We start from the raw sequence: 12,150 nt of genomic DNA, 5'->3' as shown, positions 1-12,150 counted from the left end.
TATCTTCCAAGCTATAATAAACACCAATATGAACTTTATATATATATATATATATATATATATATATATATATATATATATATATATATATAAATTTTACAGAAGATCAGAAAAACATCGGCACCGTCGGTTTCAAATCTTAAAGCAAATTTATAACTATAATATTTTTTAAATAATTATTAATTATTTTTATACTTAAAAACGCTATTGTTGCATGCTTACACAATCATCAGCGTAGAAAGTGATAGGTATGTATGTATATATATATATATATATATATATATATATATATATATATATATATATATATTATATGATTATATTGTTGTTTCATAGATCTTAATTGAATGCAACGTCAATGATTATAAAAAAGTGCTCAATAGCAGATTGAGCATACATTTCTTTATCTATACAAACATCGGTGGCTACATATGTGCATATATTTTACAGCTGTGATCTCATTAGAAACCCAACTTCCTTAGACTTTCCAATTCAGCCAACAATGTTTAGGTTAGGAAATGTAGTGTTTACGATATGTCGTCCTAAGTTCAACACGTTTTAACAATTAAATGACAACTATTTAATGAAACCATTTAATGGCACTTAACGCATGTATTCCCATAATTACGGTATATTACGATTCGTGCAATGTGTGCATTATTATGGTATGTGACATAAATTATGTTTAAAAACAGTAACTGGGCTTGGAATCTACAGCATGTCATTGATTAGAATGTCTGATTAGCAACATTGGCATTCCTTGTATGCAAGTGTACAGCGGGTTGGTTCTATATATGAAAATCGAATAGACCACACATGTGTAAATGCATGTATTATCGCTCACGGATGCCGAGAAACAATTTATAACATGTCTTACAAAAATAACACCAAAAAGGAAATTTTCTGTGAAAGAAAGAGCCATGAAACGGACCACTTAACTTGTCTAGAATCTACAGTCGATTTATACACGGGTAATACCTAAAATGACAATTTTTGGCCTTAAAATGCACATCGACCTATACACAAGATCGACTTATACAAAAGTATATACAGTATATATATTTATATATATATATATATATATATATATATATATATATATATATATATATATATGAATATATAAATATATATATGTGTGTGTGTGTGTGTACTTCCTTGCTGTCTTACAAAAGTTATTGAGTAAAAAGTTAGGAGGAAAACAGTCTGCAGTCTTCAGTTCTTGGAAAAAGTTACTTAAATAGGAAGCTGCATTAAAATGAGGTATCAAAACAATTAATTGATGACGATGAATTGGTTTGCTTTATCTGTTTTATGGCATATCAACCATTTTTGTCTCTACTTGTTCATATAAGTCTACCGATATAATTTAGTCTGCTTAAACAAACAGAAAGCAAACTGGCTAAAGTGGTTGATGAATTACCAAATTATTAAGTGCATTGATAAATAATTTTGCATACAAAGTGATAATCTAAGTGTCTTCTTGCAAGGTCGAGGGTTTTCAGATAAGTAATTTGTTTATCTTTCTTGAGCAAATAGAGGTTGGAAAAAAAGCCACGCTTAATTTCCCTAGAGGATATAGGAAGCAAAGAAAAACGTGGGGAGGAGGGGATGAAAATGAAGATAAGAATTCATTTCAGATTTAAATTAAAAATTGCTTTTTTTTTTTTTTTTTTTTTTTTAGATGTGTCCGTATATTACTGTGAGAGACTTTGGTTGTCGGTCGCTCTATGAAGGTACATTATGAAAAATTATTTTTAGTCTTTTTTTGTATTGCATCACCACGTATTAAGGCAAAGTGACACTCGAGGATAAGAATTAATGAAATGGAATTATAGTTGGCAAAAAGACGAGGAAGAATTAATGGTATGTAATGCGTTTATTTACTTATGGTCATGGTTTCTGACAAGTACTTGTAAACACTGAATTCAAAGACAAATATGTTATAATCTGAATGGAAGCAGTCTTGCGGTAATGTGCTTTACAGATGAGAAGCCATTGCAAAGAATCTTTAACCATGGGAATTCTGCTAGACACTAGGCAGATGAAAGAAGAAAGGAAGGTATTTTTTTAGTTGTGGTAGAAAGACAAGTTCTTATAAATGTTTGTTAATGAACACATCATTTTTAGATGCACAAGGTGTTTATATCTGAAGCCCTGTTTCTCTTAACTCAATACATTTGATAATATGGAGGGTGACTTTTATTAGGATGATGTTCTCCTATTCATTATGCAAACTATTAGAGTGCATGAAAAAACAAAAAAAATGAATACATCATCTACTTAGAACTTTGGCTTCAAAATTACAATTGATATTAGCAGAAAAACAGTAAGAGTATGCTGAAACAGATGAACTTGATGTAGTAGAAATATTGTTGCTAGCTTGAATAATAGGAAGGAGGCCATATTCAACAAAAGGGCTGCTTTCTACAATTATACTGAACAATAAACCTATACGTTGTTGTCTGCTTTGCTTAAATCTCTAAGATTGTTCTATAATAGTAACACAACACCTGCTTCTTCCCCCCCCCCCCAACCAGATGTCTCATTCTCGAACTACTAATTCTGATTGACAACCTTCCTAGAGCTGGTGACTAGAATAAATTTTCTAGTTTGCAAACCTAAATTGCTTAAAGAGTAGATAGGCTCTGTTTTATCGCTTGGGCTATGACAAGAGAATATTCTTTTCATTATTTTGACTCTCGAGTATATATCATTTAATATTTTATATGTTTTTAGATAGTGATGTGGTTCTCAATTGATTGTGTCTGTGCCAGATATATACTCGAGAGTCAAAACAATGAAAATAATATTATCTTGTCATGGCCCTATTTATCACTCGGTTTTCACACTCCTTTGTCTAATAGCAAGGCGCAGAGATATCATCACAGAGACTTACCTGAGATACACAGTGCTTGGTTTTCTTTCCTGACTAAGACAATGAATGCGATTTCCCATTTCTCTCGCTCTTTTTCTTTTTTTCTCTCATCTCTCTCAAACTGAACAGACATCTCACTACTCAACTTTCCACAATCTCCTGTTAGACATCATCCCAAATAATGGCCCTTACGTTTCAATTGGCAATACACTTTGTTTGTGGTCAATAAAAAATAAAACAGAAAAAAAAGAACATTGAAGTGTCACCTTCTGACTGAGCAGAATATCACTACATACATGTATTCATAAATATACAATCAATAAATTTTTTTTACTAACGGGTCACTTCTCATCAAGGCCCCAAAACCACTTGAGGACAAGTGTTACTGGTTTATGCCAGGTAAATGATGAGATTAACACCTTGAAGAACAAATACCATGGTTTGATCTGGGCTGAAATTGATTACTTAATGAAACAGCTCAACAAGAATTTGTTAACATTAGACTTGAGAACGACCATAAACAAAAATATGAAATAGACATGCTAATGCACATGCAGCTATATTGACATACACATGCACACAACAGTATATACACATCTGTATAACTGTGTATAAAGGCATCCGATATTTGTGTAGTTTGGTTATTTTGGACATTTTTTTCACTTTTAAGCAACTCTTTTCGGAGCAAGGAGAAATAAATCAAGAAGACCCTAAATTTTTCAAAGAATTTCTCTAAAAATGAATGTGAATACATTGAATATGCACGATATTTTTCTTTTTTTAACTCTCGAGTTTTTATAGTCTCGAAGACTTATCTTCCCCTGATTCATGCATCTGTGAAGAGAAAATGTATGATACAACAAGTAAAAGAAAAAATGAATAAAAAATAAAAGAAAAGTTCATTTTTTACATAAAATATCACACATTTCAATAATAACTGTTCAAAACTATAAATTTTAATGATCATTTTTATTTATTAAAAAAGTTTAAAGTTTGTAAAAAAGAAAAACATTTATTTTCCAAAAATCAAAGTCACATATTTTTCTATAATGATTGTTCAAAACTATTTATACATTTTTATATAAAGACAACTTTTATTCATTTCAGAATTTTCTTAATCTTATTTTAATTTAATAAATGTTCAGATAATTAATATTTCACTTTGTGTTATTAAAATTTTCTTTATTTTACTTTAATTCAATAAATGTTCAGAGAATTAATATGTCATTTTGTGTTAATATAAATTTTTAAATTTTCTTTTAATTAAATAAATGGTCAGATAATATTTCACTTTATGTTAATAAAATTTTCTTAATTTAATTTTAATTCAATAAATGTTCAGATAATTAATATTTCACTTAGTGTTAATAAAATTTTCTTGATTTTATTTTAATTAAATAAATGTTCAGATAATTAATGTTTCACTTTGTGTTAATAAAATTTTCTTAATTTTATTTTAATTCAATAAATGTTCAAATAATTAATATGTCATTTTGTGTTAATAAAATTTTCTTCATTACATTGTTATTCAATAAATGTTCAGACAATTAATATTTAATTTTATGTTATTGCAATTTTCTTAATTTTCTTTTAATTCAATAAATGTCCAGATAATTAATGTCTTATTTTGTTATTACTTTAGGGTATTTGTTCTTTGTTTACCTAAAGATTACGTGAAACTTTGACAGTTTCAAATAAGGTCTTCTTGATTTATCTCTCTCAGTTCTAAAAGGAGTTCTTCAAAAGTGAAAACAAAAACTTTGTACTAAATGATCAAAATACATAAGTGCCAGCCATCCATTAGAATCACTTGTATCATTTCTAGAAATATATATATATATATATATATATATATATATATATATATATATGTGTGTGTGTGTGTGTGTGTACATGCAAGTAAAGAGATAATTTTGAAAAATATTTACAAGGTGACTACATAAATATTTTTATGCACAACATTTTCCTATCACAAACATACATTAAAGCAAACATATGGAAGTCACTCCAGACAAGGCATGAAGCCGCTTTGTGTAATGAGATAGTTATAATAATAAAAAAGGAGGAGAAAGGTAGAATCACTTCAAGACAAACCAAACCTAAAAGAGATCTCTCCACGAGCATTCAATCTCCTGGATTCCAAAGAAGCTAGCCTAAATGTAGATCCTTGAAGAGGCCAATAGGGAAGAAAAACATTACAAGGCTGCCTGACAAAAAGTCAGATATGATTGTTGATTGACATATATGGATACGTATATACATACAGACAAAAAGCAGACAGAATGATTATATATGTACACATGCATATATCAATTATAAATGATAATAAATTGTACTAAACTTTAATACTTTACCGCTTTTGTTTTTACTTTTATTTATCCCAAACAAGACATATTGCCATTTGAAGCATAAAGGATTAAATTTTGAATCGTGTCTTACAAGGAACTGAGGGGAATTGAGCAGCAAGATGTCTGTTCACATTGCATTTAAACTCTTGCAGTTTAGTACAGTAAGGAAAGCTGACAACCGAGGAATTTCAAATTCTAGTAGTTCAAGGGAAGAAACTATCAGAGCAGAAGACTTTCTGGCATCTAGTGACTTCAACAGTAAAGGTATGGAATTTTGCTGCTGCTGCTGCTTTTGGGTTAGTTGGGGATATGTACGTCGAGAGGCACAAGTGTTATGCGTTAATCAGAGCGCATTCCATTAAAGTACATGTAAAACAGCCACAGAGATGCAAAACTGAGGTGATGAGACAGTAGTTAGAGCTTGGTCGACAGTGTGGAACCTATTAGATTACAATCTTTTTTGGGGCCCTGTTTTAGAGCGTGTGCTGTTTCTTATTTTATTTTTCTAAGTCACACACACACACACACACACACACACAGCACCCCCCCCCAACAAGTGAGAGACTAGTGGTAGATGAACCAGCCCAGATGTGGCAACAGTATTCCATTCATGAGCGAATTGTAGCTTTGTAAAGATATAGAATGCTCTCTGGTGTAAGTAATTTTCTTAGCACAGTAGAGGGAGTTCACTTTCTTTGCAGCAGCCTTGGCAATATCCTCAATGTATTTTTTCCAATTTATGTTGCCTGTGAACGTTAGGCTTGGGAGTATGAAAGATGAGCTCTGAGGTAGAATGCTATTTGTCATAGCAATCGTTGATTGAGAAGGATTTTTGTAGTTGTTAAATGAAAAAAAGCTTAGTCTTAGTAGCTTTAAATGTTACCAACCATTTACGACCCCATTCCACTATAGACTGAAGGTCATTTTCTAGGGTTTCTACTGTATGTGTAAATTTGTTTTACCCAATGTTTGTTATAGAGTGTGGTGCCATTAGCAAATATACACATCTCAGACACAATTTTATTAGGAAGATCATTTATGAATATCAGGAATATAAAAATCCAAGGATGGGGCACACCTGTATTAATAATATGTATTGCAACGGATGATCGGTGATACCACGAAACTGCAGTAAAACGTTAGAGCTAATATGTTTTATTATCATTTATTATTAACATATTTCTATTTTATAGGATATTGGGTTCTTTATTTGTTCAAGATCTATTGTGTTGATTCGGTTGTCATACGATTTTGAGGTGTGTATGTGTGTGTTTAGAAAAATGATTTGGCAGTTCAATATAAAGATTTCTAAAAAGTCTTTTAATGTTATAAATGCCAAAAGCCAAGAGAGAAATAAGATGATTACGCAGTGAGAATAGCATTGCAAATTGAATAAGGAAAGATAATCGGCAGGGGAAAGGAAAGAAAGATAAATGACAGTAGAGATAAAATGTTTAAAATAAAAAAAATAAAAGAGACGGACGACAGAAGGAAAAGGAACAATTAAGACAAGATGAAATAGATTTCTGATGATCGACTACGTTTCTTTCACATCTGTCTGACGAATCAAAAAAACAGGCGACTCGAAGTCCGCAGCGAACACTATCAGATAAAAAATTTGCATTCTAAATTATTTTTTGCATAAAATAATAAATAAAATGTTATTGTTTCATTGTCTTGGATTTGTTTTAGTTTTCTAAAAAATATACTACTTAATGAAATATTTATTGAGCCCCCCCCCTCCTTTTTTTTTTAAAGAAAATATATTTTTCATTTACTGCGGTCTTTGAGTCGTCTGTTCTTCTGATTTACCAACTGTTTTAGTTTTGAATTTGTTGCTCAATTTTCCTTCTTATTCAGTTGTAATACTTTCTCTTGGCTTTTCTTTTTTTATTTGATTTTTGGATAGCTACAACATATCATTCGGGCAAAGATAAATGCACTGCAATCAGTGAACTAACAGAGAACCAATATAAGAAAAAGTCAAGCTTAGACCATACACACTAACCTTCAAAATAACATTCCCGTAGTGCTGGAGGATGGATAAATGCCACTGCAAATAAAGCATATCATTCGCGATCAGTTAAAAATGGGAGGGGACAAAGGAGAAAGAGTACAAGAGAAGAAAGAAAATAAAGTTTCCCCTCATGCTCAATATCGTAGATGTCAAAAATGTAAAAAATAAATTAATTAACAAATAAATATATATATATATACACGGAATAATCACGTTGACACACTAGTTTTCGCCAGATCACCTAACTTAAGCAACGCTGAGCCTGACCAGTACCAGATTGGTGACCACTTGGGAAGGCTAGATGCTGTATGTACCGCGCCGAGATTTAGAAAGTTACAGGTTAATATCTGGAGGTGCGTTTAACTTCGTTAAGACATGCATCTATGAAAAGGAAAACTCTGATGTAAAACCTGAGATCTACTGTCTGCTTTTTTTTTTTTTGTGGCACCGACTGAAATTAGTAGTTGTACCAAAAAGTGTGGTTGGTTCTGCACAAAGCCTTCACCACTATAAACAAATCATCTGTGTGGATTTCCGAACAACTTAGTTGTTGTGGCGAAGCTCATACATCAAAATTGACAGGAGGGTTCATCATTATATATATAAGCAGGCCACCCATCATTGCCCGGTTGTAAAATACGCTTAAATATGATATTTTGATTAATGAAGATTTCGTGTTTATTATCATATTATGTTGGATCCCATGTAAAGTAATAATTTAAAAATTAAAAAAAAACAAAAAAAATGAGTCGTGTGCCACCACTGAGAATTAAAACCAAAACGTTTAGCTAACGATTTACTTTTTCCATTGATGTTAATGCCTGAGCTATGAAGACATGTTTGCTGCAAAGCTAAAAATTAAAACATGAACCAATAGCTATTACATTACACATGCATATTCGTAATGCCGTGGTTTGACCATCACCTAGCACATTTCATTTTTTTAAATTTTCACATATTTGCACTGATTTTCCCTGGCTAAAACGCAAATCTAAAGTTTTGCATGGGTTCAAATATCCTATATATTAAGTTTCATGTTTGCAGACTAAAAATTGACAGAGGAGTTTGGTAGGCAAAATCTTTTAAACAAATATATATATGAAGACATAAATATATGTAGAAAGGGATTTGTGCTTACTATAATCTTTTTATGGAAAGATTACGTAAATATAAATCGTGTAGAATATCTGCATGAATATAATTGCACGTAACAGTTAATTAAATATGATTATGTCATAAAACCGAAAAAACTAATTAATTAAAATGAATGCTTAAAAGAATATGCAAATTAATTGAAATGAATGTTTAAAAGAATATACAAATTAGCTAGATCTTTTGCAAATGAATGCAATTCCATGACCCATATATAACAAAGTTGTACTTTCTATTTAAATAAAGAGAAAAAAGGGTTTTTAATATGAATATCAATACACACAAAAAAAAAAACACATTTACACGAGTATATATATATATATATATATATATATACTTAGTTATATTTTGGAAAAAAGAATTTGAGCAGAGTACTCAATTATAAGAAAATATTTCCAAAAATAAGAGCGTATTATTTATATTTTTTATATTTTTATTTTCATAAAATTTAAATGATAAGTCATCGGTGCCGTCGGTTTCAAACATGATAATAGAAAACCGTTTTAGTTCCCCATATCAAGATCTTTTCAATCGATACTCATCTATAATATACATCTCACCTGTTTGTTTAAATACATGTATGCATGTTTGTATGTCTGCCTAAAACTTTTTACAGAGGCGACGGATTTTCACGAGATGGGTATTGTTTTGAAGCCGACCCTTCCAACGACAAATTGGCTAAAAACATTAATTCCTTCACCCTCAACTAGGCACTTTTCTACAGGGAGGGGTCACTTTTTTCGCCGATGTTTTCGAAAGTCATCTCCTCTTTTCGATTGACTAGCCTTAATTTAAACCTTCGCCACTTCCAGTTTTAAAAAAAAATTTTTTTTTTTTACATTTTCACCCCAAACAAGGCACATTGCCACTTTGTTGTAGGGGACTACTATCAGGGACATAAGCATCATGGGGTACTATATAGGGAGTTGGGCAGCAAGATGTCGGTTCACGGTACACTTGGACTTCTGCATGTCAGTACAGTTGGGGAAGCAGGAACCGAGAAGGGAATTCCAAAGTCTAGCTGTTCTGGGGAAGAAACTACTGCAATAGAAGGCTCTCTTACATCTAGGGATCTCTACTGTGAAGGGGTGGGATTTAGCTGCTTGTCGGGTTTATCGGGGTATTTATGTCGAGGAGGCAAAAGTGCTTGCAGTTTGTCAGAGCATTCACCGTTAAAGTACTTGTAAAACAGGCAGATGGATGCAACATTTCGTCGATGGGACAGAGGCTGAAGCTTAGATGACAGTTCAGGACCTATCAGATTGGCGACTCTCTTTTGAAACTTGTCTAGGAGCGAGAGACTAGTAGCAGATGCACCAACCCAAATATGACAACAATACTCCATACATGGGCGAATGGTGGGCTTTTAGAGGTATAGGATACTTTCAGGCATTAGTAGCTTTCTAGCACGGTAGAGAGAACCCACCTTCTTCGCAACGGTCCTGGCGATACTCTCAATGTATTTGTTCCAACTCATGTTTCCTGTGACCGTAAGGCCGAGGAGTTTAAAAGATGTACTTTCAGATAAAGAGTCATTGGCCATTGCTATTGGTGGTAGAGAAGATTTCTTGTAATTGTTGAAGGAAACTAGTTTAGTCTTGGCAGCATTGAATGTGACCATCCATTTTTGTCCCCATTCCACTACGGATTGGAGGTCATCCTCTAGTGTTTCTGCTATTTCTTTAGATATGTGTTCATTTGTTTTCCTGTCGTGTCTGTTATAGAGTATGGTGTCGTCAGCAAATAAAACTATCTCACAGACAATTTTGTCAGGGAGGTCATTTATGAATATTAGGAATAACAGAGGTCCAAGGATAGACCCCTGAAGCACTCCCGCATTTATATCATATTGTTTAGATGTTCGACCGTCAAGGACCACCTGGATTTTTCTCTTATTTAAGAAGGATATAATTATGTTATGTATTCTTCCAGTGATACTGTATGATCTGATTTTCTTGAGAAGACCTTTATGCCATACCTTGTCAAAAGCCTTAGATATATCTAGAGCTACCGCTCTACTCTCCCCCGCTTTGTCCAGTGAATGGTAGTTTGGCGATGGATGCAACAGCAAAGACGTCACTTTTTTTTTCACGTTCTTTTCATCCTTTGCGGTATGGGTTCGAGCCTGCCTGTCTACTACCACTTTTTGTTTTTGCTCAACACACACCTCCAAACACCCGGGCAATGCTAGGCACTCAGGCTAGTCTCTTTCTAACTGGAAGTGGAAACATACACATACATTACAAGATCGCGTGCAAATCTCGTTTTTTTTTTTTAAACCTTAAATTTCAAATGATACAAATTTTAAAAATTGTCCATTTTATATTTTGGACACCAAAGAAAAAAAAAGAAAATTAAAAGAGGAATAGAAGGCAGAATATAATTGTGGCCCTATATCTCAATGCCATGGTTGCTAACACACTCTACAGCATGGCCGGGTGGTGATTTGGCCATAAGCGTAGAGATACAAAGAAATGCAATCCCAGAATTCCCTTTCTAAGTCGACCCTTTTTCGGCCTGACGACATGGGGTAAACACGCATGTTTCTGTCTCTTTGTGAACGAGGTGGGGCACCCCCTTTCCATCAGCACTAGTTAGGTTAAAATGGCTAAAATTGACACTTGTGCTTATTAAAAAAAATTGAGTTCTTGAATTTTTATAAAACCTTCTGAAAAGTTGTAACTAACTGATTTCTATATAATTTTGTTTGTCTATACTTTGCACTAACTCTTGGGTGTGTCCCAGGGGCTCTTTTAGGGCTAATAACAGCACTCCATTTTTGGGACTATTTTACCATTTTTGTCCAAAGTTTTCTGTGTATGTCTATTTAGCACTTTTGCATGATGCTGAACTCAAATTTAAATATGTTAAGGCTTTGGGGACTTTTGGGGCTAAATGTGTGTTTGGGGTGGGCAAATGATGGACTTAGTCATTTCTTTTTTTTTTTTTGCATGGTGCAGAAGTCAAATTTACATATGTTGAAGCCTAAAACTACACCGTTTGTTCATTTTCACCAGGATTTCACGTCCCCTGGGGACTTTTGAGGCTAACTGTGGAGGGGGGGATGTTGAACTTAGTCATTTTTTATGCCTCGTTCCCTGTGGACTCACGAGGGACCATTCATGCTTAACTTGTTTTTTTACAACCCACAGAGGTATGAAAAAATGGTAAAAAAAACAAACAAAAAACAAATATATAACAAATAAATGTTATCAAAGGCAAGATAAGTTACTCTTTTACCTACCTGAAAAATGTCTTAAGTGATTTTACTTACTTTGAAACGGTTAATATTGTTAGAAACTCACCCAATATATGTCACTGCGACATATATTTTGTGGGTTTCTAACAGCATTTTGTATAATCTTTTTTAATTCATTTTCCAAACTTCACATATTTAAGGTTCACCTCGCCGCCATTTTTCTTGTTCACATTTATCACTGTAAGATTTTCGAACCGATTAAACGTTTTAAAGCGAGTAAAAACAATTAAAATCTTTTCCAGATAGGTAGAAGAGTAACTTATCTTGCCTTTAAATTTTTTAAAAATATTATATGCCTAATAAAGACGTATCTCGTCGCAATTAAGCTGATTTTTAATTTTGAAATAATCCTACACTGTACTGATTTCTTCAACTAAATTAAGCCCAACGTATCCTTACAGATGCGGAAAATTTTGTGTAGTTTAACTGTTACATAAATTTGGGAAACATTTTCTTATCTAAACGAACACGTTTTCACCAGTTTGGGCCGACATCT

General features: G+C 32.6%; 1 protein-coding gene across 1 annotated transcript in view; it reads right to left on the bottom strand.

The window, feature by feature from the left end:
* The window catches only part of LOC145303335 (forkhead box protein J3-like), a 761,811-nt gene that overhangs the window by 325,481 nt on the left and 424,180 nt on the right, over nt 1-12,150 (bottom strand). The window contains exon 6 of the mRNA XM_080144700.1: nt 7,235-7,279. Within this exon, the coding sequence (XP_080000826.1) occupies nt 7,235-7,279 (45 nt within the window). The remainder of the gene's footprint in view (nt 1-7,234; nt 7,280-12,150) is intronic.

The sequence above is a fragment of the Euprymna scolopes genome, chromosome 2, assembly GCF_053919585.1.
Source record: "Euprymna scolopes isolate OS-2025 chromosome 2, ASM5391958v1, whole genome shotgun sequence".
NCBI classification, from domain to species: Eukaryota; Metazoa; Mollusca; class Cephalopoda; order Sepiida; family Sepiolidae; genus Euprymna; species Euprymna scolopes.
This window is presented reverse-complemented; position numbering and strand designations above follow the sequence as displayed.